Source organism: Lepisosteus oculatus, chromosome 18, assembly GCF_040954835.1.
Source record: "Lepisosteus oculatus isolate fLepOcu1 chromosome 18, fLepOcu1.hap2, whole genome shotgun sequence".
NCBI lineage: Eukaryota > Metazoa > Chordata > Actinopteri > Semionotiformes > Lepisosteidae > Lepisosteus > Lepisosteus oculatus.
The window spans coordinates 12819207-12846906 of NC_090713.1; the positions used below are offsets into that span (position 1 = coordinate 12819207).

General features: G+C 41.4%; 1 protein-coding gene, 1 long non-coding RNA gene and 1 gene segment (V, D, J or C); all 3 read left to right on the forward strand.

Moving 5' to 3' along the window:
• LOC107076077 (NACHT, LRR and PYD domains-containing protein 12-like) overlaps window positions 1-27700 on the forward strand; it is a 703435-nt gene that overhangs the window by 291604 nt on the left and 384131 nt on the right. The gene's annotated exons all lie outside the window — the stretch shown is intronic.
• Window positions 1054-21549, forward strand: LOC138223918 (Ig kappa chain V-III region MOPC 321-like). The segment is given in 4 exon segments: window positions 1054-1161; window positions 1298-1597; window positions 18054-18092; window positions 21001-21549. Coding segments are annotated over 4 exon segments (741 nt in total).
• On the forward strand, window positions 7503-14053 carry LOC138223925 (uncharacterized). The gene is made up of 3 exons (XR_011182343.1): window positions 7503-8019; window positions 10401-11912; window positions 13478-14053. It is a non-coding gene; the product is annotated as an uncharacterized lncRNA (long non-coding RNA).

Genomic DNA, 27700 nt, shown 5'->3' on the forward strand with positions numbered 1-27700 from the left:
CTTCTGAACCACATGACACTCATAGCCTCAGATTTGAATTGCCTCTCCTGTGCCTTATCATGTAGGTGATCATGGGTACAGGTCCATTAGGCTGTGACAAAGGATTGTGCACCTCACAATGGCACAGCAGGTTTACCACTAAGCTCATTCCACCTCCACATTGTGCAGACATGACTCAGTGCTCTTTCACCTTGTGTCCAACAAACATGGTTGAATGGTGATGATTGTTCTCTTCTTGAGAAGCCCTCAGTTGGTAGAGGGAAACAGCTACTCTCCCCCAATATTCCACTGGGACAGATAATCTGCTGAAAAGTCATCATCATCAGGGATTAGGGGTGTGTAAAGGTGCAGAAGATCTGGAGTATTATATCTGGGTGAGACTGTTAGGAGTGGTGTATAGACCACACAGAGACTGAAATGAATTAGTGCATATTCCACTCAAGGTTATCATTATCACAGCCACATGAAATCAGTGTCATGTCTAGGTAAACTGATTTCTCTAAATAAAAGAAAACAACAACAAATATAGGCTATCTAATCTTTTGGAAGTAGATTGTTAAGTCTCAGGTGAGACAAGCAAACAGGCTATTGACATGACAGTAACCAGACAGTTTGTATGATTTTGTACAAGTAAAAGTTAATCAGGTTGTATAATAGTGGAGACACTTGTATAAAGACTCAGCCCTGCCTTGTGGGTGGAGATATCCTGTCTTCTCTTTCATGGAACAAGATGTACAGTAGATCTACATGAGAAACCTGATATTTGTTGAGCTGAGATACTGTATTTCTGTAAAAATGATGTGTTTCCTTTCATATGAGAAATCACTCTACTATTCATGTTGCATTCAGACAAGTCTAAAAAACAGGAAATGAGAAATAGCCACACCTCTGCTAACAGCTCATATCATATCTAAGGAAGCAAAGATCCATAGCTGTGTTGACTCATAGCTCTAACCAAAAACTGTACGTATCCCATAGAACAGAATTTGCATAGAAGAGACACTTTGCATTGGCAGCACATGCTTCAGTGCTCTGGGAGTGTTTATAGCCCTGTGAGTTTAACACTTCATGACTGAGAGCTGCCCTTCATGGCAACAGAACCCACAGCAACAATGACTTTCATCACCATCTTCATCTGCACACTCCTCATCTGGACTCAGGGTGAGGACTGTTTATTGTTTATAATACTGAACTCATCAATTTGTCTTATATTTTCCATTTCACTTGCTTTTCTATATCAATCCACCACTGCTATTGATTTAACACTCCTGCCTGTTTTACTCTTTGTTTGTTACAGAATCTTCTGGGCAGATTGTGATGACTCAGACTCCTCCAGCTCTCTCTGTCCCCTCTGGAGGAAGTGTCACAATCCACTGTAAAGCCAGTAGCTCAATTACTGGGAGCTATAACTACCTTAGCTGGTACCAACAGAAACATGGAGAAGCTCCTAAACTCCTCATTTATTGGGCAACTACCCGTCAGACTGGGATTCCAGAGCGTTTCAGTGGCAGTGGGTCCGGACTGGACTACAGTATGACCATCACTGGAGTCCAGGCTGAAGATGCAGGAGATTATTACTGTCAGCAGGGCTACAGCGGGTAACACAGTGATACACATCTGTACAAAAACCTCCCTCAGCTGAACAGGAGCTGCTGTGATTCATAAACAGGAACTACAGGGGACTGAGAATGAAAGCAATGGCAGCGCTGCTATAGTTGCACTGAAGAGAGCTGAGGTTTATACATCATAGACAAATGTATACTGATAAATGATTTTTAATCATTTTAATATACAGTACTACTCAGTACTACACTTTTTTTAGAAATTCGTAACCTTGAAAAGTTTTAACTTAACATAATACTGTAATTAAAAACTAAACCAACTATATAACTAACATCATACTATAGGACTGAATGTACAGTACTGCAGATTTATACAGTATGTCAGTTCTTTATAGAGTAAATGACCTCACACTTACTGTAGAGTCAATAACAGTGGCTCCTGTTTATGTAAGTTATAAAGAATAGATTTATAGGGAGACTTGCACAGATCTATATGACTGTGTTGTCCACATGAGCTGCTGACAGTAGCCAGACAGTACTCTACTGCATCTTCAGCTGGATTCCTGCAGGTACCAGTTCAGGAAACTGATACTACCTGTATCACTGGTAACAGAGCTGCGGGCTCTACAGCTGAGAGACAGAGCATACTGGGAGAACAGATGGAACTGCAGGTAGAAATATTGATCAAGGGCCTTTGAATAGGAGCTCTGAAAGCAAAATGATAGAAAAGATTAAATTACAAATGCTTATGTATTGTGAATATTAATAAGCAGTACTGATAACCTCGGAAATACATTGTGTATTATTTTCATTAAGCTTTTTTTCTTGCATGAATTTGCATAATATTATAAATATAATCTAATTCATAGAACAGAAGATAGTTATTTTAAAATAAATATTCCTTTTTAGCAAAAAAAAACCTAGTGTCCCCAGCAGTAGAAGCAGTGGCATCATTGTCCTGCGTATGTCAGAGACTCTGAAAGGGCTGAACAGTAACTGATCCACACTGAATCTTTAAGTGCTTGGAGCAGTGAGGTGGCACAGGTATGCAAAGCAGCTACTCAATCTCACATGAGATTTGAGTCCTGAAGGACTGTAGGGATTGATAGGGATAGGAGGCTGTTGCTGTTTTCTTCTGTCAAAGAATGCCAGCTGCTTAGAGTTTGGTATGAGTATTAATTAATTAATATCTGTAAAAACAGATAATTAATAATCACCCAAAAAAGAAATTTCAGTGCAGTGAAAGGTAAGGTTTGACCCTTCACTTCTTGTGTAATGCAGATCTCTTGCTTGCTAGGGAAATAAGATAAGAGAGATCACTTTATTGGCCATATACAATTTCCTGCATTGGGAAATTGTCTTTTCACATACCCCAGCTTGCTCTCCATGAGACACACAGACAGGGAGAGAGAAGCTTGGGGTCAGAGCACAGGGTCAGCCATTTATACAGTACCCCTAGAGCAGTTGGGGTTAAGGGCCTTGCTCAGGGGCTTAATGGAGTAGAACTTCTTTGCCAACCACAGGATTTGAACCAGCAACCTTCTAGCTACAGCCACAGATCCTTAGCCACAGTGCCACTGCTCCATCAACGAAAGCAGATGAATTAAAGTAGCCTGTCGAGGAGTAAAAGAATGAAACGAACTGCTTCAGAAAATCTGTCTCACTTCTGAGGGTAACATTGACCCTTTTACCTCAGAGGGACATGAAAAGAAGTAGAACAAACAGTATTAAAGCAGTCCCCTTAGTTACAGAGGCACATTCTCAATCAAGGGCAAAGCTCTCCCCGGACAATACTGATGCTCTTTCAAAGTGTCGCTCCACCACCTTCAAACGTAACTGATCAAAGCGATGGGGTCAAGCCAATTTTTCTCTCATTCCAATTTCAAAAATGAAGAAAAGAAGAAGAAGGATTTCCAATAATGCATTGTATTGCATTTACAGTATGTAGCACTTTCCATTCCAAGAACTATAATGAATCACAGGAAAGAAACAAAATCTCATCTTCAAATGCAGAGAATGTCTACAACAATGAGGAGACACACTGTGCCCTCTTTACTCAAAGAGGAAGAGGTTTTTTGAGCCAGTTTCAGAGGTGTATAATAATACTGAATATTTGACAAAAGAATAAACAGAGCACTTAAAATAAAAAGGGGAAAAATAACATGACAATATCAAGGAAAGACGAAACTGCTCACCTCCCACAGTTGCCAGGGGAGACCAGAGACCTGAGCCTCCTACCAGCCCTGTGTGAACAAGGTCTGGCTGCATTTCTGTCAGACCAGCTGCCTTCCAAATAGGCAGACAATCTACCGACCAGTCTTCCAATTGAGCCGGCTGTTTAAGGCTGATTTCTCCCTGGATCGGTGCTCTGACATTGAGCTCGCAGAGCTGTAAGGCACCTGCTTCACTTCCTTCTGAAAGATGACTTTCTTTTCTCCTTCACTTCTAACACACACCAATCCAGTGGAGACTCCACTGGCCCAGCCATATGCAAACTGTATTTTATTAAATCTCCAACGCATATCTGACAATAGATCTGATGGCACAGGAGCAAACAGATATATATTAAGAAAAAATAAGACAATTATATTATACACACCAATTACTACAACTAAAGGTAGCTATTTACAAACAGTGAGTTCCCGAGTCCTACAACCTGCACCCCCAAAAAAGTCTCAAAGACTAGATCTTCCTTCCTAAAACATGAATTCACACAAGAGAATGGGAACTAAATTATATGAATTATACATATTATATATAATTAAAAGTAATATTGCATATTTTAGAATCTGATTCTAAGACACAATGAGAAACAGGGTGCCCCCCATGGTTCAGCTTTAGAGGAACAGCAGGGATACGGATGATGATGAGGAGGAAGTCTCTTCTTCTCTCCCTCTTGTCTCTTTCTCTTCAAACTGACTGTTCCTTTGCTCTTCCCTGTATTTACGCTCCTGGATCAACCAGCTCCCTAAGAATCATCAATTCTTTAATAATTAACAATAATATTTATTTTATATAATGCCTTTTAGCTTCCTTCTCAGAGTGCTTTACAGGAAAAGAGAAGAAAACAAAGTAAAAGAGATAGGAGACAACAAGATTAGCATGGAAAAACAAGGGATTAGACATGTAGGAGAGGATGCCAGGAGCAGACACAGACTCCAAATCCATAAAAGCCTCTCTGAAGAAGAAGATTTTGAGTCTGGATTTGAATCTGGAATTCTGGACATATTAGATACTCCAAAGAGTAGGACATTGCAGTAGTCAATTCTGGGAAAGACACACGTGTTAATCATAATTGATAGAAGGTGTCGAGAAGCATGACTTCAGTCTTGTCATGGTTGAAATGAAAAGACCTTTGAGACATCTAGGATTTTATCTCATAAATGTTATTAGAGAGTACAGGAACATCTCTTTCAATGTCAGTGAACTTCTTCGACCTGAGTCAATTATGTGGAGCACCTTTTTATCATAAGTGTCATCTCTCATGTTTATATGCCCCTCCTAACCCACAGAAAACTATACTGATACAGCAAAAAATCCACTATGATCTCAATCTTCCAAGTAAATCAGTCATCTCTGAAACATCAATAATTGATGCAATGGACAGTGCTATATACCTTTTTTCTTCCTTTGGGTATAAAAGTGCCTTTATTCTGATGTGATTGTCTTTATCAATTAGTTTTTGCTTTGATTTTATGACTCTGGTGAGTCAGGTGAAGAACATAGTTTAAGGGATATATATATATAATTATAAGCACCAAGAAAAAAGATCATTTAACAAGCAACAAACTGCCTATATAGGGTCAAAGTCCACCACTCATCTGTAGCCTTTCTCATGTTCTTGTGTTCTTTTCCAAATGTATGCATCTTCCACAATTAAAATTCAGATGTACAGTAGGCATACAGTAGCTAAGGAGTCCATTTACCAACTATGGCACAATCTCAAAATTAAGAGCTGGGCTTTCCTTAAAACAGCACTAAGCCCCTTTAAAAAAGAACCCTTTCAGCTCTTTAACCTGGTCAAATTAGTTAACTCCCTATTGAGTTACCATATAAATAAATTTAAAAGAAACAGACAAACAATCAGCTTGTTGGGATAGACTCTGGGTCCCCTGCAACCCTGTATTGAATAAAATAGTCTGATGGATAAACAGCTATCAGGTTCGTTTGAAATATCAAGACTGACCACAACATTAAACATACAGCAACACTGGTGATCTTAATAACCAGAGATAAACAACTAGCAGTCCTACTTTCATGCAAAAATCCCAGTGATTAAAGAATTAAATACTCATTTTATCGCAGTCCTGCCAGAGTTTTCAACACTGGACCTCTGACACGCAGATAAAAGCTCATTTCTTTGTCTCTGTCTCCCCCTACAGGTGTTTCCTGTAGCAACATGTCAAATAGCCAGTCTTCTCTTTGTCAAGAAACCTCAGCACCTTTACTGTCACTCTTAGGGCTGCAGTGAGATGTTCCTTTCACAGTCCTCACCTGTTTGTGAGTAATAATATCCTCTACTGTTACAAATTCAATAATTTAACAATTTCCACAAGATTCTCTGAGCTTATTCACCCTAAATAATTGTCAGGAATATGTACTGTATTTCCACTTCTTTGCAGTTAAAATCATGCTTTGCCACCTCAGAGCAGGATGATGCACTGAGGCAGAACAGACAGATAAAATACAGATTCATTGAATTTGTGATTCAAGATTCAGCTTGCTGACATTATTATTCAAAAGAACATCCCACATGCAAACTGATTAGACCTTGTCTTCCTGCTTTGCATAAAAGGGATCAGACAGCCGTTAAATCTGAAGGCTTGTTACAATTCTGACGACGTTTGTTCAAATCAGTAGAAAGCATCAGCTATGGTGTCCGTTGTTTCAGTTGCCTGGATCATTTTATTCTACTCTGTCGGTGAGTCAGAAAAATACCTTATCAGGTTTTACATTTTCACATACAATGTATAACTATAGTACTAGTGCTGTCTAATACAAATTGTTTGTGTTGTTTCTGCAGGGACAGAGGGTCAGATCACAATGACTCAGAATCCAGCCACAGTCTCAGTGTCTCCTGGGCAGGATGTCAGTCTCCAGTGCAGCGCAAGTCAGGGCATTAGCTGGAGTTTAACCTGGTACCAGCTCAAGCCTGGGCACAGTCCCAGACTGCTGATTAAAGCTGGGGATGAGAGATTCGATGGGGTTTCCACTTATTTTGGTGGCAGCAGATCGGGAACTGTCTTCACCTTCAAAATCACTGGAGTCCAGGCTGAAGATGCAGGAGATTATTACTGTCAGCAGTATGGCAGCACTCCTCTCACACAGTGGAGCAGTAAAACCCTACCCTCTTGACATGTCTAGCTACCGTTGACTCCTGGTAAACAACTTTACAAATTAAAGCTCAAAACTGGACCACCATTTAATTTGTTTACCTTCCTACCTTACAGCCAGTATATTTACCCAAAAGTCTCTGTACAGTAAAGAGAGCAACAGAAGATGGGGAGAAGGCACATACTCATCTAATGTCAGCTGCTGCTGCATGTGTATCCCAATAGCAGTTCAGAGCTCTGTAACCCCACGGTGCAAATACTGAACCCTGATCACAACTCTAGACCAGACTTTGGGTTCTTTGCTCTTTGTGTCTGGAGGACAATGTGGGAAGAAATCACAACAGACCTGCAAGATCAAACAGGAATATATAACCGTCACGAAACAGTTCTTTCCGAGCCCTATGCGGATGACACGATCCAGAATAGTGAAGACAAGGGGAAAAATTGTCATGCAGGAAAAGGTGCTGGAGACGGGGGCGTGTCCATGCAGTGCAGGTGTCCAGAGGAAGTGAATCCAAGCGAACAATCCACGTAGGAAATCCAAACGGGAAATCAGAAACGAGGGCTGAAGTCCATAGCCAGGCGATCCATCCAGAGGGGGGGAACCAGGAACAGAAAGTTAAAAGCAAGACGCAGCAAGACGCAGCAAGACGCAGCAAGACGCAGCAAGACGCAGCAAGACCCCGGGCTCTCATGATGTGGAAATCAATGAGGAACCAGGAGTAAGGTCCGCGTCTGGCTTTTAAAGGGGAGCGGGATTAGGGACCAGGTGCAGACAATGGGGCAGAACAAGGAAGGGCTGGAGCGCCCTTAAGAGGAGGGGTTAGCAATCGGGACAATAACACTGTGAAAAAATGTTTCCTTTTCTACACTCCACGGAGTACGCTATTGTATTCTACATTCTAGATTTTTTTTTCAAGAAAAAAGTCATTCTGGCCCTAGGTTTACACTGAGGAAAAGTTGGATTATTGCTGACTTCTGAACACAGCATTCTTGCATATGACTGAAGTGCTTTCATTGGTGCCTTAAGGTGTGTTTCGTTAATGAGGTCAAGTGTGATCTTCTTCTGAGAAAAGACTCATGCATTGAGGAAAACTGCCTACACATCTCTCTGCTGTTTGCAGGTAAACATATTGCCCTTTCATTTTCATACATCTTAGTATATATCACTGAGACAGCAGATAAGGGGATTAGTTAAGGAAGAGAGCACATACAATAAACATCTCTTTAATTTTGAAGAGGAGCGAGAGAGGACCAAGCCTGTATATGAACACTGCTGATAGTTTTTAAATGAGTTATTTACTGCTTGTCTTCTCTACACTAAGAGTATCTAGTATATCTAATGTGAAGCTGGCTTGTGTCATGTCTTGGTCTCTCCTTGGGAATTTTTTTTTTATGGATGATACTATCTGTTTTGGAATTACCATTCCCCACCAGATTTTTTAAAAATTTAATTACTTAGGAGTTACAAAAAAGCAGCCATTGACGTTATCAGTGACTGTCTCCCTTCACGACTACATCAGAATCGAATCACCTGGAGACTCTGAGTGCTTGGGGTTAGTTTATAAACCCACCCATTCCAGGTGCTCTTCAGTGAAAATATTCGGGCCTGACAGAGCGTGGGGCGTTTTTGACACTGAGCACCTGGAGCTTCGTCTCTGTGTTTATTCCCAAGCCCCGCTTTGCTTTCTTGCTGTTACTCCATGCCCCCGGAGGACTTGTCGTTCCACCTCACATTCCAGTACTGTTCCTAATTAGTCAATTAGCCTCAGCCTATTTAAAACTGCTTTACTCACATCTCCCTGCTCAGCATTGGGTGTATCCTGGCTAGAGCTACTCTTTCTAAATCTCTGTGACTCTCTATTAGGATATTGGCTTCCTGACCCTGGCTTGTCTCCCAACTACATCTCCTGGTTTTGGTTTCTGGCTTTCTACTGTTTGTTCTGGTTTTGACTCTCGGCTTCCTTGCAGTTTTCGGCTCCGCTTCTATTTTCGTACTTCTGCCCGGCTCCACTACCTACGGCTTACGGACCTCTGCTTGCTCACTCGAAAACGTCTCTGGATATCGTTCAGGATTCTTCATAGGGTCCACACTACCTTTCTTTAACACTTGCCTTGTCAGCCTGCTGTGTTTTGACCTCCTACTTTGTCTCTGGACAGTGTTCCTAGATCTCCCCTCAGCTTTGTCTTTGTGTCTCACAGCTTCTACCTTGGCTTTTTTCTTGGACCTAACCTCGCCCTGTCTCCCAGTCAGCTCCTTGTGCTTGGCTACACTGCCTCCCCAGTTGCAACCATTACTTGTGACTCCAGACTGAGTTCACCAGAACCTCTCTCTGGTTCCCCGGGCTCTCCAGTCATCAAGCTGCCTGCTCTCCATTCCCAGAGTGCACGTTTCCTGCTCCTCCAGACCCAGTAACCTGCTTCCCTGTGTGCTGCTTGCAGGCTCCCAGACTCAGCTGCCTGTTGTTGTGGATTTCCCTCTGAGTCCTACAGTACCTCAGCAGCATGAGTTTCTTCCTCTTTGTCTTTTCTCTTAGAGAGAACATTTGCTTTTCCTTTCTCTTCTTTTGGATGCTTGGATCCCCATTTTTTTTCTTGGTTTGGAAGAGGAAAATGAAAGAGAGAACTCTCAAGAGAAGTATCGGAAGACTCTGCAATGTCTAGAACCCTCTCTTCTAGATTGTCATTTATGCTGATGACCAGGGCCCCATGCACTATTTTTGCTCCATTTGCTTTGTCACCTGCTCCCCTGTGCACTCTATGATTGATAGTCCACAGGCTGATATCTGGTGTGTTCTGGACTGTTTATACATAGCTCAGTAATAAAAGAGCAGGAAAAACAATGTCTTACGCCAGCTATCAGAATTCTGCACATCATTTGAACATGATTGTCATACCTGACTTCCACCAACTTCCACAGCAACACTAACTATGGGAGAATGCTTTCTTAGAATATTTGGAAGGAGCAGGAGAGGAGTGCTAGTGTCATTCATGCCTTTTTCACCTCTGCTCCTCCAGAGGAGGGTGCCAGCCCTAACCCCAGGTCATTGGCTTTCAAATCACATCACACTTCAGTCCCTTCTTCATTCATAACTGAGCTTCAGGTCCCTCTCTCTGTGTGCACACTCTATGATGGCCCTGAACAATGACCAGGATTACTAAGCCCATTCCAGGTGCTCTTCAGTATAAATATCCTGACCTGAGAGAGCCTGGAGCTCTGTTATTGCATCTGACACTGAGCTCCTCAAGATCCATCTCCATGCTTATTCCCAAGGTCCACTTTGCTTTCTTGCCTTGTCAGCATGCTGTGACCTTTGCTTTGTCTCCGGACTGTGTTCCCAGATCTCCCCTCAGCTCTGTTCCCTGTGTGTCTCTTGGCTTCAGCCCTGGCTTTTAACTTGACTGAACCTTGTCCTGTCTACTGATCAGCCCTTGTGCTTGACTACAGCGCCTCCCCAGTGACCCCCACTTGTTTCGTATTATGACCTCAGACTGTGGTTGTCAGTATCCTGCAGGTCTACCAATCAACCATGACCCTGGAAATTCCATGTGAGCTGTGACCTGTGGCTGACCTGAGAGCGACCCCTGACACAACATGATCCTCTGATGAAACTCTCAAGATCCTTCCTAGAATGTGTGCTGGACGTCACCCAGTTGGATCAACTTCAACACCATGACTGGATAGCTGGTTATAGACCCACAATCCCATGGGGTTAAAGAGTTTGTGACAACCTGATGGGTCATAATGACTGTGCAGTAGTTCCTTTTGATTTTGCTTTCACCTGAGAAAAATCTGAAACTGAAAGCATTTTTTTGTGATGCTTGGTCAGGAAAAATCTCCATTTCTCTGTCTCTCATTTGTCATCGATGTTTGGGTTCTTGTGCAGAAGCCAGGTGTTTGGCAGCAGGCTTCCTCACACACCTGCTGAAAGGGAGCCCGTGTGTAAATGGGGCTGATTGCCCTCTAACCCAAAATCAGGCTGCGGGTGTTAAAAGTGAAAGTCTGGGAGGATGAAAGGCGCTGGAGTGTAACGCTCTGTTAAGCTCATGTAGTTCCCCAGCGCAGCAGGAGGCAGCCTGTGTGGCAGGACTGGGGGAGATGAGCAGGGTTTCAGCTCAGGGCTGTGAGGGGAGGCAGGTGAAGGCAGCGACCATCTGGCTGTGTGGTTTCTCTCTCTGCTGCTGCCCTGAAACTGACTGTCAGGCTGCTGTTCTGTGATTGCAATCTACTCTTCTCTTGGGATTGTCTCTTTACTGCTGTTCTGTGATTGTCATTCTGCCTTCCTTCTGTGGTTCTGCCAAAAGCAAAACAGACTAAATTAAACTTACAGTTTCAAATCTAATTTAAAGGTAATTTAAAACAAATTAAGCTGGATTTCACAGGCTTGTGAGCAGCAGTGTTGAGTCGTCTATCTGTGAAATACCATGTTGGCACTGAATGTGATTGATTCTTTCTCACTTTTTGTTGAAATGTGAAATGATCTAACATACAGTAGGTGACAATGCAAAATGATCATATAAAGTGTGTCTATTATTAAGAGGCATGTTCAGCATATCATATTAAATGAAGATTGTATAATTTATATCATATCTTTCTGGAAATTTTAAGGAAATTTTCAATGAGAGTTGGCTTTCATTTTTCTTTATTTTAAAAGTATAATATATATCTGACTATATTGCAAATTTGTCCTCCCAGCTCTCTGGTCCTGGGATGCCTTCTGTGTGGATTTTGGATGTTCTCATTCTGATCAAGCAGGATTTATCCTTGTCCTCCAGTTCTTCCCGCCTTCCTGAGCCCTGATTGCCAGAATAATCGATCTCTGCAAGTTATTGCCCCTGTGTGCTGGTATCAAAGTGCGCTGTTATGAACTGGCATCCGAGCTGCTGTCCCTCCTTGCGCGTAGACCTCCAGATTAGACTCTGGACCAGGAATAAGAGACTTTCTGATGATGGATGGACTCAATAGGATGTGTGATACAAGAACACAACCACATGCATATTGGTTGCATATTATCAGGTATGTCTGTTGTGGCGTTGGAGACATCAGTCTGAGATGTACTGTAAGTCTTAGTAATAATTATTTCAATACTGCACATCAATACAGCTTCTAGTCTAATAGCAGAGAAAGCAAATCAAGTATGAATAAGAAAGAAGAACTGAAAGGAAGACATTGGCAGTGGAGGGCTGGGAAAGAGCAGTTTTGTGCAGGTTTTGTACAACTGCGTATGAAACTTCACACCACTTTATTTTCACTGACACAACTCTTCACTCTTTTTAAAATAATTAAAATTATAAGATGTCTTGATAAGTACAGAAGATATACTGTAGTGCTTTATTGAGCAATCTGTGTATGTAAACTCATATATGTATATGGTGACATATATACTGTACATATACAGTATTATTGGCCCTGATGTGCTACTGCAGACAGTGAAAAGACATTAATTGTGCAGCTTGTGCCCTAGATGGGCTGCTGGAAAAGGACTTAGTGCTGCTGTATGCACATATGTTGCCTTTGTGCGGTTGTTTCTTTCCTGTAGTTGATCTTCCTAGTTAGATTCCTCACTGCGTCGCCGTCTGTAACCCTGTCAGCAGCAGAACCATGAGTCCCCCCACAGACTGGACTCCAGTGGTTTGGTGGTGAGCAACTGTGTGACAGAGAGTAGGAGGTGGTAATAAAGCAGGGTCAGTCAGCAGGGCTTTGAAGTGTTGTGATTGCTTCTCTTTGGCTTCCTCTGCAAAAATTAAACCCAAGAGTGAGATTTTTTTATGGGAACTAGAAGAAGCTGAAAATGTGAGAGATTAAGATCCTGAGGAGATATTTTGGAGACAGGTTGGAAACTGTGAATTGGCAGAACAAACTACCAATCCAAAATGGAAACTCATGCAACAGAAAGACTGTAACCTCTCCCTGACATGGAAGGTGCTGGTGATTAAAGTCAAGCTCTTGCCTATCTTGAATTTTCTAGCTCCCACCTTCTCAATCCCACACTGTTATGTGGCAGATATGGGGAGAATGGTGTTTCATTTTCAATTGGTTTGGAAGCAGGAAAGACTCAGGAGGGAAATAATGTACAGGCCACTACCCTTGGGGGGGAAGTTTGTCCCAGACGTTGCCATGAAACTGCTGTGCATCTTCCTGACCTCTGTACTGAGAGGTCTTGCGAGAGCACCTGAACCACAAACCTGTATTTCCCCAGGTGTTGGGGAGGTAGGGAGGTATCAGACCCAAACTGGATGTCCCATTCTCTGAGACATGCCCTGCAAGTTACAGCACAGATAAAAGCTTTTTAAGATCTCATCCAATTGGTCATGATAAGATCCTCCATCTGAGACCGGAGATGAAATTATCTCTTCCTTACACACATTGAATTGATTTATTTATGCTTTTATGATATCAGTATTCTAAATGAAGTTGGACAAGTGTGAGGGATCATTTTAGCTCAAATGTCCCTCAATTCCTGTGTGAAATGTATCTTTATTTCTTTATGTCTGGTTCTCCCACACCTCATGTCGCTGCCCTGCGCTGAGAGACGATGTGCCTCTTCTCTCCAGCCTCACTCCATGTTGCTTTTCTCCCAGGTGATACTCGGCCCTCGCTGACAGCCCTGCCCCCCTCCAGCAGGGAGCTGTCGGAGAAGAAGTCGGCCACACCGCTGGGTCTGGCCAGCAGGGGCTTCCTGTCCAGCTGGAGCCTGTAGTTGACTGTGGACGGCCCCTCCAGGACCAGTGGGATCATCAAGACCCCCTGCCTCCTGGACGGCACTGGTCTGTACAGCTGGAGCAGCACCCTGACTCTGTCCGAGGCCGAGTGGTCCTCAGTGGGAACCGTGATCTGTGAGGCCACCCACAGCACCCAGACTCCTGTCTCAACACCCCTGAAGAAATCAGAGTGCACGGAATAGCCCAGCCCAGATTCCCAGCTTAATTCCCAGCTTAGATCTGCAGATAGTGGTGTTTATCTACAGTATAACCTGTCCGTGCTGTGATTCAGAAGCAGAAGGCTCTCATCTCCTCACCTGTGTGGCCCATCATCTAGAGCCAGTGAGCTGCTTGTGTAAGACCCCTCTCAGAGCTCTGCTCATGTCTGAGTGTGGAAATAGTCTGTTGCTGCTAGTGACACAACAGTCAGAGTAATAAAGAGTTTATGGATCATGAGCATCTGTGTTCTGAGTATTATTGAAAAACATTTTGTCTCAAATTAGACTCCTGTAGCTAAACTGGTGAAGTTACTAATGATTTATTCTTGAAGACGAGCAGGGTCTCCATTCTTCTACTGTAGGGGAGAATTTTTACACAGTGTGCCAATGAATGGAGTTTAGAATAAAAGTTCAGGAGGGATGGCAAGAGCCAAGTTCAATCAGACTCAGCTGTCAGTAATTCAAAATCACCTCTGACGTCACTTCCTCACCTAAAACATTATAAATACTGTATGTGATCCCCTTTTCTCCCTCACATACATCTTTTACATCCCTCCTTCACCCCATCTCCACCTCTGCAGCTGCCCCTTGGTCACTCTTCACTCTGCAGGGGGAAGTTCAGACAGATTTTAACTGAACACTCCAGAATCCTTCAGTACTCTTAATTCTTGGGTATTATTCCCTGTGGATATTCCCTTGTGTGTGTGCCCTGTGGTAAAGTGGGCTATGATACACATTCACACTCGGCTCATCCCAGAGTGAAGACTGACCCTCCAAGCAGCAGATTAAAAACTCACTGCTGTCAAATGTCTGCTGCTGTACTGGCAACTACCTGTTAATACAAATCATTTTAGGTTTGTGAATCACTAAGCTGTTGGGTCAGTAGATCAGTAGTTTTAGTAGATCAGTAGATAGTAGATCAGTAATCTATAATTTACATGTACATGCTGAAAGCTCGTCTGTTTGCCAGTTTTAAAGAATGAAATGTGGTTTTGATTGTGTCTGATGTTCTTCAGTGTGTTCTACAGCATTGACCCCAGACTATATCCCAATTTGCAATGTGACTCAATGGTTCTGAGCCCCTGTTTTGTTCCTTTTGTTTGAGGTCATTACAAGCACCTGACTGAATAAAACGTCACATTATTCAGAGATACCCTGAAAAATACACACACCTCTCTTAACAAAATTGCAGTGAAAAAGGTGACAGGCAATATTTTAGAGCAGTAAACAAAACATCAGCTCAGCTATATAAGAAATAGGTTTACAGACTTTTACAGTGCAATTTCTTCCAACTTGAGAAGGCTAAACTGTCTGGAGTACTTATTCTGCATGATTCATAAACTGAACATTAATTAAATCCTTCAGCCTTTCCAGTTTTAGCCTTGAAAATGTTTTCATTTTTCCAAACAAGGATTCAAGGATACAGGAAGAAAGCAGGAGACAACTTTTTTCATAAACAATTGTGAAATCTATTTAGATTTTTCACATTCTTTGTTTTTTTTGTAATACGGAATTTTGATCTTGATCACAATTTTTGTTCGAAAACAATTCGTTTACATGTAAGAAAAATTATAGCTTTTCACCACCTCATGCTGTAACATCTTGTACATCACTATGCAGTATGTACACATACAAAATAGAAGATCAAGCCTTTTACAATCTCTCCTCCAAAAACAGACAGTATCAATTGAAGTTCACAGACAATGGTTCTGCAGTCTAATATGTGATCTTGCTGTTTTAGATAGGGAGGTTGCCTGAATGGCTTTTTACTGTTTGTAATCTGTGGTGCATTTAATTATTGTTATTTTAACTGAAGCCATAGTCAACAACCCATGTTAACACCTGTGAGTGCAAAGCACCAGTGAACTTACAATTAAAGAAGGGATTCGATGTGCACAGTTTCTGTGCTCTTGAAACACTGGCACTGGGCAGGAAAGATGCAGGGCTGTAAGATTCAGGGGGATCATTTGGGAGAATTTTCTTGGATCACTTCAGTACTCCAGCCTTACAAGGGCTGCTTGTGTTCTTCACGGCTCTTACTCACTTCACAAGAGGAACGTTGTTTTGTTGCTGGAGTGTGATAGGAAATGGAAACAAAGAGCATGCCTAGTCAAGGCAAAATCTGAATGAAATGCAGAAAGACACTGACCATGACATGGAGGAGGAATCTTTTGAAAGAGTCTTAATGGATTATGGATCAGATTGATAATCCAACCAGCAGTTTCTTTTATTACTGAAGTCATCGTTAGGATCAAGGAGATTTATCACTTGGCAAGAGCAATGTTGTCTCTTGTATCCTAGAAGAGGATACTCATGAATTCAATGTCTTTGTTTATCCAGGATGAGGATGAATTAAAGGCCATTTCCTGACTTATTAACTTGTGGAAGTTGGACACATCATTGGATAAATACAAAGAGAGACATCATCACGGAGTCTTGGAGATCCAGCTTGATTTGATCTTTGTGTCAAATGAAATGAGTCTTTGACACATGGCTTCTGTCCAATCCATGCTGGACAGAGTGAGCAGCACACAAGACAGGAGCAGACACTGGGCTAAAATTGTTTCTAAGAGAACAACAAGAATGCTGGACACATTCCATGAACCATGGAGTGACCTTTTGCTTTAGAACTTCTAATGAATCCTAAAGGATATTACAAAAAGTGACTGAATGATCCTGAAACTCCTTGGTCCAAAGTCCATTCTTGACTGTATTTCATGGGAATAACTTACATTGGCTGGAAACTGCATTCTTTACTGACCTTCACATGGAACTGAAATCAATGTTTCATGTTTGGAATGTGTGGTCTTTGGATGTTTTTTTAAAAACATTCTGGAGAATTATTATTTTTATTGGACTGTGGATTCATCTTGGAATACATTTCATCACAATCCCGAGGAAAGAGATGAAGGTATGTTAAGTTTACATAAGTCACATGTGAGTCAAGAATAGACTGTGATCAGAAATGACCTCCAGGTGTTATACAATCTACTAAAACTTCACCAGTGCATCTGGTGGATATACTGTGCTGCACAGATTTTACATTACAAATGCTTCTGTCAGCAAAGACAAATTAAACAACCTTGATTTATACATATACCCAGATACCTTTAATTGACAGTTTACGTCCAGGTCTCAGGTTCAGGCAGGATGTCCTTGTTTAGTGACATTTGGCTTAAATGCAACAGTAGGCTGGCTTTCAAAGTGAAGTTTGCTCCAGTCTTCTGACCTCTAAATAAACCACAACTTTTCTTCTCTAAAAACATGGTCATCAATTCAATAATACCGTTCTATTTTCATTGTCATTTGCTACATTTAACATGTATGATGTCTTTTTAAAAATGAGGATAATGTTTAACTGTGAAACAGAAAGCTATGAAAGTCTCTCTGTAAGCGTCCTGCACTTCATCCATACTTGAATCCAAGATAGTGATAGCCCTCGTGTTTTGTCCTTGAACATAAAGTGCATTTAAAAATGTGATAAAGACAAATTACGTGTTATAATTGCAAAGCTTAAAGAAAAGCATTATTGGCAGTAGGCACTGTATTGAAGAGCAGGGTCTGCTCTCTGCAGCAGCAGGAGGTTTTTGTACAGCGTCTCTATGGCAGTGAAGCACTGTGGTACACTTTCGGACAAGGCACCAAGGTGGTGGTCAAATGTAAGTGACTTCTCTTCTTTTATTTAACTCTGCAGGCTTGTTTGTCTGCTCAAATGTTTTTATGATGTTTTAACTGTGATCCAGTGTGCTTTGTGCCTCCTAATCTTGGTCATTCTTAACTGATGTACAGTACAGAATATTTATGGTTGAGGAGGGAAATCTTGACAGGACAGAAGGTGCTTCAGTCGAGCTTCTTCTGTGGCATTTTCCTCTCTCATGATCCTAAACGATCTTGGGTGACCCAGTCTTCTGGGCTGGTTCATGAAATTAATGCTGATTCTTTTACAGGGAAAATAAGCTTTCACACACTAACCCTCTTTGCAAAAAGATCTAAATGTAGAGTTTGAGAGTTGTTTTGGGCACTTAATGACAGAAATAAAAGAGGAAAAACTCAAACTCAGTATGTTCATTTCTAAAAGAAGTATTTTAAACTGATCTGAACTGCAGCACAGTAATATCACCATGACTTAAACTGAGGTATTAAAGTATAGTGATTACAGAGAGCAGGCAGTGCACAGGAGAGCTGGGTGCTCTCTCTGGAGGTTTTTGTACAGCCTCTCTATGGTAATAAAACACTGTGGTGGACTTTCGGGCAAGGAACCAAGGTGGTGGTGAAATGTAAGTGACTTCTCTTCTTTCTCTCAACTCAGCAGACTTTTCTTGTCTTTTCAAATGTTATTATTATGTTTTAGCTGTGGTCCAGTGTGCTTTGTGCCTCCTGATCTTGGTCATTCTTAACTGATGTACAGTACAGAATATTTGTGGAAGAGTAGGGAAATATTGACAGGACAGAAGCTGCTTCAGGCGAGCTTCTTCTGCGGCATTTTACTCTCTCATGATCCTAAACGATCTTGGGTGACCCAGTCTTCTGGGCTGGTTCATGAAATAAATGCTGATTCTTTCACAGGGAAAAGAAGCTTTCACACAAACGTTCTTTGTTAAGAGATCTGAATGTACAGTTTAATTAATGCTCTTAATTATAGAAACAAAAGAGGAAAGACTCAAACTCAGCATGTTCACTTACAAAAGAGGTATTTTGAAGCAGCACAGTAATATCACCATTTACTAAACTGAGATATTAAAGTTTTGGAATCCAAGTGATCATAGAGCGGGCAGTGCACAGGAGAGCTGGGTGCTCTCTCTGCAGGTTTTTGTACAGCCTCTCTATGGTAATATAACACTGTGGCTCACTTTCGGACAAGGAACCAAGGTGGTGGTGAAATGTAAGTGACTTCTCTTCTTTCTCTCAACTCAGCAGACTTGAAAGTCCTGGAATTTTTACATTTTAGCAGTTTAGAATCTTTAATTTCTCCTGGAGCCAGACTGTCCTGTAACATTTTGCTTCAGAACCTGCTTACTTTTGAATCAGCTCTAGCCCAGTCTCTTCTGTGACATGTCCCGCTGTAATTATCACAACCAGCCGTGTGCTGTGTTCAGGTTGGCTTTCAAAGTCGTCTCTGAACTTTTTGTTCAAGTCTTCCGAACTCTAAATTACCCCCAGCTTTTCTAGTGGTCATCAATTCAAAAATGCTTTTTATAGATGTTCAAACAGGGAAGAATGTTTCCACTCCCAGTGTCAGTGACTGAAATCTGTTTTATTGTTTTCTTATCCTTGTATTTTGTGCCAGGTTGCTAAAAGCAAATCAAGATCAGGCACTTCACTTACAAAATTTAATTTTCTATGCAGGCTAAAAACAAACCGCCAAAACTCTACTAATAGTGGTGTTCCTAATACTAATGAATTCCTATTGCCAGTCAGATTTGACATAAAGACTGCAGTGAGTCTAATCACTGCAGTTCACGTTCAGACAGGACTAGTGAAGAAAACTGTTTTTTTTTCTTTTATTGTATTTACTCAGCAGAGAAAAACAAAACCTCTTTAGGTTTTTTTTTATCTTCATCAGAAGTAAGGTTATTTTTCAATACACCTTTACTGATCTGTAGGCAACAGAATCTAACTGAACTGGAGGCTGCTGTCACTGGCATTTTAAAATTCACCCCATTTGCAATAGAATGGTTTTCTAAAGATACTGTTGCTTTTTCCTTAGACAGAGACATTATGTAAAGATAGAAATGATCGACATTCAATGTCTACTAGTTCCGGTAACACTAGAATAGTGTAGGAATTTACAAATCATCATCATTATTTTCAGTATTAAATTAAATTAATTTAAGTTGATTAATCAGCTTTGTTATAGTAGTAATTAAATTAATAATGATATTGATATAAGTATAATGCACTGCAGTATGTTCATATTAATATATTAATATACTTGCAATCCACAACTGCTATCTTTAATTATCTATAAATGAGTAATGATCAGATGGGCTGATGAAAAAATAGTATTTGAGAACGTAATCACGGACAAACTGCAGGTAAGTCTTTTATACTTTTTTATGTGTAGAAATTGATGACTTCTAATGTACTGATCAGCACAGGATCAAACGCGTTGAAGTTATTTTATGAACCTTGTGAAAGTATTTCAATTTAAATCTTCAGGTTTTGTTGCAGCTGTTTCTTCAGACACATTTTCCTCTGCTGTGCTGCTCAGTAAAGCATGAAGTGGAACACAGATGACAGACCTAGCGCAGTTGTTTTATTAATAATGCCTAACGATAGTATTAGACTTTAATTTATATACAAACTCAAAAAATCATTTTAAAGTGCTTATACATTGCAGGCATGTGTTTGTACATGATTCTTGTCACATTTTGTAACAAATGAAAATTATTTCAGCAGTACTCAAGTCCAGACCAGCATCAGCCTGTGCTTTTTTCAGTCTCAGCTAACAATTACCTCCACAGCTGAATTTTAGTTTACAGCGCAGAGAACTGACACTTATAGTATAATGTCTAATAAGATCCTGTGAAGTGATATGTGTTGCAGATATATTAACACATGTTGTCTTTAAAATGAGAAGATTCTGCATAGGCTTATTTCAAAAGTCTTTCATGCAGAAATTTAATCCTCCTAAAATAATCACTATTTGCTGATTCTGAATTTCAGCAGCAGGTGGAATGGGGAGTTAGGTCACTTGGTGGCTCTGTCTAAGTGTCAGTGAACTCTTTGGAAACTGGGCTGGCTCTCTGTATCAGAGGTGAACAGGCTGCTCAGGGTCCCAGCCTGGAGTCCAGGCTGGTCCAGGACAGCTGGTGCAGAGAACTCAGGCACCATGATTCCAGTGACAAATCATCAGAACCTCAGAAAGGCTCCAAACAAGGACAGACCTGTCCTGCTCACTAGGCTACTCTGTAGCACATTGATCTGAGGATGTCAAGGGGCTGCTTTGAAAGCATTCTTGTTTATAATATGTGTAACTTTAAAATGTATGTATTGATGTTAATTATTGGGTTTTAAAACTACAGATACAGAAGTAGAAGGAAGCCTGATCTTTGTTTAGAAGAGCATGTGGTGTTTCTATGTGTCCCAAAATGCGGTGTGTGCTGGTGCAAAGTTAGTGAGGCTCAGTCTCCTGCTGGACACCAGTCCTGACTCTCTACCCTGCTCTGTCTCGCTCTCTCCTAGCTGGCGCCACCGTGAAGCCCACAGTGTCGCTGTTCCCCCCGTCCCCCAGTGAGCTGTCCTCCAACTCGGCCACGCTGCTCTGTCTGCTCAGCGGCTACTCCCCTGAGGGGGCCAGCGTGGAGTGGACGGTGGACGGCTCCAAAGTGACCAGCGGGGTCCTGACCAGCGCTGAGGAGGGGAGGGACGGCAAGTTCAGCCGCAGCAGCTCCCTGAAGCTGAGCAAGGCCGAGTGGGAGGCCAAGGAGGAGTACGTGTGCACAGTGACCCACGACAACTCGCCGGCCTCCTACAGCGTCCGCAGGAGTCAGTGCGCGGGCGCCGCGGCGTGATGCTGTCCTGGGAGAAGAGGGGAAGAGCCGCCCTCCCCTCGGCCCCAGTGTGTCTGCAGATCCTGTCGAGCCACGCAGCAGCTCAGTAGCCTCGCATGTTAGTCTCAGCCTCCGGCTGTCACTAGAGCTTGTCTGGTAACTGGTGTGTGTTTGTGTAGTCTAGGACATTTTTCACTGTTTGTTTCGCTCTAGATGTTCAAATAAAATATTGAAGTCAGAACCTGGAGTTGTGTCACTCTTTTTGTATGTGTTTGATTTTCTGAAAAGGAATATAAGATCTCCGGGTTGAGAAAGGCCCCAGTTTGACCCTGTGGCACAGAGAGCATCCATATCAAAGGCAGCTGGCAGCTCTTAACTGAAAGACAGGGGGTCAAAGCCAGTGAGGGGAAACTGTCTTCTTATTACAATAAAAATAATAATTTAATTGATTTACCTGACATCTTCATCATCAAAGATACCCAAAAATTAAAGAACTTAAAAATAATAATAAACTTTATTTTATATAGCACCTTTAAAGGTGGCTTCTCAAAGCGCTTTACAGAATGACAACAACAATAAATAAAAAGAATACACAAGATAAAACACAATTACAACATACAGAGGAGACCGTGGATGGTGGTACTAAGTATAGTAGGAGCAGAGGGGTAAAGAATGGAACCAGTTCAGAAAAGGCTCATCTAAAGAAGAAGGTTTTGAGTCTGGATTTGAAGGAGATTAGAGAAGGTGACTCTCTGATATCCTTGGGGAGAGAGGATATCAAGTATTATCATACAGTACATAATAATATATAATATACATTATATAACATGATATATAGAGTGGATGGATTAAAAAATCTTCTTTCATGGGTTATTATCAAACAATTCAGTGACAAAAAGTAGTGCAGCACAAGGGACAGAGACTTCAGTGAAACCGCAGGTCAGCTCGATGCAGAGTCGAGACAGCAGGGGCCTGAGGAGGCTGGAGACACACAGGTGTGTCTGGGGATCTGGCTCCACCTCAGGGGTGGACAACCAGCAGCACTGAAAGCTGGAGAGCAAAGAGAAGCAACAGCTGGGCTTGAACAGAGAGGAGGGGGAAGAATGAGAGATTATATATATTATATGTGTATTGAATACTGACACTGTGAAACTTTTCACATAACTGTGAGTTGCAAACTGAGCACTGACACGCTAGGATCTACAGTACCACAGTGTTTTCAAATTAACAATTGTTTTTCCTGCATAGTGACAAAAAGAGTCAGCACACAATTCTGTGCTTGTCCTGCCGTTACTTGTCCTGTTTCTAATCTTTCATAGTTTGTATACATTTTGCAACATGCCTTTGCATTTCACATCTATTTATCTAGTAGTAACATTTACACACCCTGTAAGTATATATAACCAGAATACATGTATCACATCTGATATAAATCAGAATAAGGAATATGGTCTTATAATGAGACCTCAGGCCAGCTCAATGGAGAGTCAGGCAGCAGGGTCCCGAGGAGGCTGGAGATACCCAGGAGTGTCCAAAAGGAAGCCAGTTGGCTCATCTTGCTTATTTGTCAGTTTAGTAGCAAATTGAATCTAAAAGTTTGCCTGGACTTTTCTTAAATGTGCCTAGAGTTTGGGCCTCAACCACCAGGATGATTTATTCTAGATACCCAGAACAGTTTGGTTACAACATCAATTTTTATTTTCCATCCTGTATTATTTCCGTTTTAGTTACTTACTTTGCATCCTTGTTTGACTTCTGAGTGTGTAAAAGTCCCTATGTTGAATCTGTCTATAACCCATAACAGTTTGTATATCTGAAACAAATCTCTCAATTTCCTCTGTTCTAGTCAGATGAGATTTACCTCCTTTAACTTGTCTGTACATGACAATCCACTGAAACTAGAATTTATTATTGTTGCTCTTTCATTTAACTCTTTCTCAGACTGCATTCTCCTTTTTGATATGTTGCCTAAAACTGAAAACAATTTTCTAAATGAAGCCTTAGAATTGCCTTGTAAACCTTGAGTATAACCTCCCTGGAATTAGATTCAACACTTCCTGCTCTACACTCTAGCGTTCAGTTTGCTTTACTGATTCCCCACATTGTCTGGATGAAGACATAGAACAATTTACCAGATCTCTTTTGTGTGTAACATCCTGCAGCCAAGACTCATCCATGCTAAATATACACAATGTACACAACATTTTCCTCCTACCTGCCTGTGTCACTGTGCACTTAACAATGTTAAATTTCATACCAGGTGTCTTCCCAATTTCTAATTTTGTCTTTAAAGTCTTATTTAGTTCCCTTACAACTGTTTCTGTGTTAACCACTCTCTCTCTCTAGTTTGATAACTATACCTGAAGCTGATGTTTATATGGAACAGGAAGATGATGGGCCAAAAACACATCCTTGAGGTACACCACTAGTTTCATCTGCCCAGATAAGTGTGGCACCCCTTAAGATTATGCACTATGCGCTTAAGGCTATGAACATTATGTTCCCTGTTAGTCAGTTACCAATCCATATATATAAAGAAAGGAGACCTGAATAGTGAATTTTGCAGTGCTGTGAATGTTTTGTGCCTTGACCATCATGAGTTCTGTTGCATTTCACTCAGATTTCAGAGAAAGGTGTCTTTGTTCCTTCTTTCCTTTTAAGCCATGAGGTGTTTTGTTCTCTGGTCCATTTTAAGCTTCAAGGTGCATTTTCACTAAACTCTACTGGACACTGTTATTGTTTTTTACTTCAAGTTATCTGCTTAAATGTCTAGTCACTTCAAAGCACATAAACAACAAACCAAATAAAAGGTGTTCCTAATTAATTAAATGATTAGTGATTAGATAAAAAAAATCTGCAGATCTAAAGGAGCTACTTGCAAATGTAAGTGGTAAGAATGGGCAGACGATCATCCTCTAACTTGTACTTGTAGCTTTCTCTTACAGACAGTCCGACAGAAAGGGCTCAACCGGTGAAGGCACCTTTTGGAGTTCAGGCTGGGCTCTAAAGAGCTGGACTGAATCTATGATATAATTTACTCACTACCATAACTTAAACACAGACACACAAAACACAGACACAGACACACTCACACCAGGGCCAATCTTCCATAAGCCAATTAACCTGACAGTATGTATTTGAACTGTGGCAGGAAAACAGAGCACCCAGAGAAACCACTTAGAGTATATACAGACTCCACACAGACAGCACCCCACATCCAGAATTGAACCCAGGACCCCAGTGCTGCTAGGCCACACTATCCCTGCTATCATTATCATAAGTACAATTTAACAGAGTCTTCTAATAAACTGTCTCTCTCCTTCCAGGACCCAGCTACTGTCTCTTTGACACTACCTGTGCTGAATCTACAACAGTCATTTCCAAAACCGTCAGTACCTACCATCAATCTTAATTTGCAGTGTGTGAGCACTGGCCTTTTCCTAGGGATCAGCCTTTAATGTTTGTGGGGATTTTTGGGGGGGTTTCATCTTAATTATTTTAATTACCATGCTGTACTGTGAATGGCCAGTGTGAATATTAATATTAATCGTGTTAAAGTCTTTAAAAACCTCTGAGGGAACTGCACAGTATTCTAAGTGCCGAAAGAGAAAGAGAGTCAATTCATCTATCATGAAGGGATACGGGTGATGGTTTGTGAGACTGGAGCTGCCTGCTGCTCTCTGAGAGACTCTGACACCTGCAGCTGGTCTATTCCGGGAGCGCGTCGGTCATGCTGGGGCACCTGCGCATCTCGCTATGCAAATCCTCTCGGCGGCGGTTTCGCTTTCTCCCCCCCGTCTTCCAGTTTCACAGCCAGAAATAGCCCGGGGGCGGCGGGGCAGCGGAGTGCGGCCGGGGAGATTTGCCTGCCATGGCAGAGAGCCAGTGGTTTCGGACAGCCCAGCTGTCTGGGCCACAGGCAAGAGCTCAGGAGGAGGAGCTCATCTGGGCTGTTTAACTCTTTGACTACATGAGAGACGGAGAAACGAGAGGTGCTGTAACGGTGCACAGATAATGAATTCAAATTTCTAGATTAAATGTAATTTTCTGACACTGAAGATTTCTGGAACTGTCAATTGCAAAAGAAGTTCAAGTAAGGAGCTGCGACAGCATGTGTAGCAACAGGTAAAGGTTTATTCCAGGCTTAAAGGAAAATAAAAAAAAGACATGTTTCAGGTGAGAGAAGAAGGATCCACAGCTGAAACGTTGTGCCTGTTTTCTTTTCAGCATGGAATAAACCTCTACCTGGTCGTTCATAAAGATATTTGTTAAAATCTGACATATTAATAAAATAATACAGATGTGTCTAATAATAATACAGATTAGTCTAAATTCCCACCAGAAAACGTAATTCACAGTGTGTGAGCAATGGCCTTTTTCTAGGGATCATTTTCTAAGATTTGTGTAGATCTTTTGTGATTCCCCATTTTATTGATTTTAATTATTGTAACGCATACGGCCATCAGGGTATGTAAGAGCCGGCTTACCAGAGCGGTGACGTCGCCGCCCTTCCCTGTGATAGCAGGACTACAGCTACTGGGCTATAGAGAGATCTCTCTTTAGCTCACCAGGCTGGGTCCCTGTTGAGTGACGCGGAAGTCCTGGGTTAGAGCCCGTGATGGTTGGGGGCCGACCTGATGCGGCAAGGGCCCCCGCCTGAACCCCGAAGTGTTATATTGGTGTCAGAAGCGGGTGGGATAGCCCTTCTCCGGGGACGGTGAGTTAAGTGGGGGAGAGTGTAACGCATATGGCCGACAGGTACTGTGTAAGAGCCGGCTTACCAGAGCGGTGACGTCACCGCCCTTCCCTGTAATAGCAGGACAACAGCTGATCTCTCTTTGACTCACCGGGCTGGGTCCCTGTAGAGTGACGGGTTCGAGCCCCCAACGGTGGGGGGTCGACCTAATGTGGCATGGGCAACCGCCTGAACCCCTGTTGCGTTACATTATTATGTTTTTATTTATACTAAAATATTATCCAGGTGTCAGAGTCTGAATTTTACTTATTAATCTGTAGTACACAGATAATATATCATATCTAGCAAATAATTTACTAATATAACTTCATTTACAATTTCCTACCTGTAATTTTGAGCATTAAAATAACCATTTTATTCATACATCTGACACACACTTTATTTGCACCCAGGTTTAGTCTGAGTGCTGTATGAATGTTGGTTAACTCCTGTTTTTACTGCATTGATGAATGATGACATCAGCAATAAGAAACGGTTTGAGAACCTTAATCTGCCTGGGCTCCTGTAAGATTGGCTTGTAAGGCATTAGTTTTACTTTTTTAGCTTGTTCTCAGACTGAGTCTAGGATTCCAGCCTCTTTCTTAAATATTACAGCATCAAGTACTTTGTGAAACGATTCATACTGAACACTGTTTACTCAGTGTTTATTACTCATCTGGTGTTGTTTCTCCTATTAAACTTCACCCAGTTGTGAACCTCTGTGTGAACTTTATAATACATCTAGCATATGCCAGTATAAACCTTATAAAACATACAGTACATACCAGATAGTACACTACTCAGATTTCTGTATTTACTTGTTATATACAGTATATGCTTTGTTTTGAATGAATAATGAAGTGTTTATCGATTATTGGGCTGTCAGTAGGCCAATGGATATTGTGGAGGTACTGTATAGAAATTTATTTTTTCTATCTTATCTCGATCTGGACATTTCTATCTTAATTTTCACTATAAGTCAGGAGAGGTCTGTGTGAGGGATGAATTACTCTTGAATGGGGGCAGGGTAATTACCCAACTAACTTTCCAGGGGTGAGGTTACTTAGACACAATGTTTTTCCATGTTTTTATTGGAAAGATGCAGTTTACTTATGTCAGACATCCAGACATAATATTGAAGCTGCTGTATTTTGGAAATACTTCCCATGTTTATGTTGTATCCTTGATTTGAGAAAGTGTTACTTGCTGGTGTTTTGTACACATTATAAAGATGTAAGTATGTTATCAAACCCCTAATCATTGCAGCAGAATCGGGCCAAATATGTATTTTGACTTTTTCAACATTTCCTGGAGTCTACAAATTAATTCAGCCACGATGATTTTATACAAAGTTGCAGCTTTTTTATGATATCACCACAGTGTTATTTGGTTAGCAGGGTATTATTTTAATCAATGTGTTTTTCCTTGTTTCTGTCAGCTTGTAATGCTCTAATTGTCTTTATGCTTTCTCTAAGGAATGTCACCACTTATTGTTTGTAAAGTATCTTGTGACAGATGGATCTTGTGGAAGTTTGGGAATAATCTCTATGAAAAAGATGACTTTTAGCCTGTCTGTTAAATCTGTTTGTACCGATCACAGCGGTGGCTCTGTGGCTAAGGGTCTGTGCTTGTGACTGGAAGGTTACTGGTACAAATC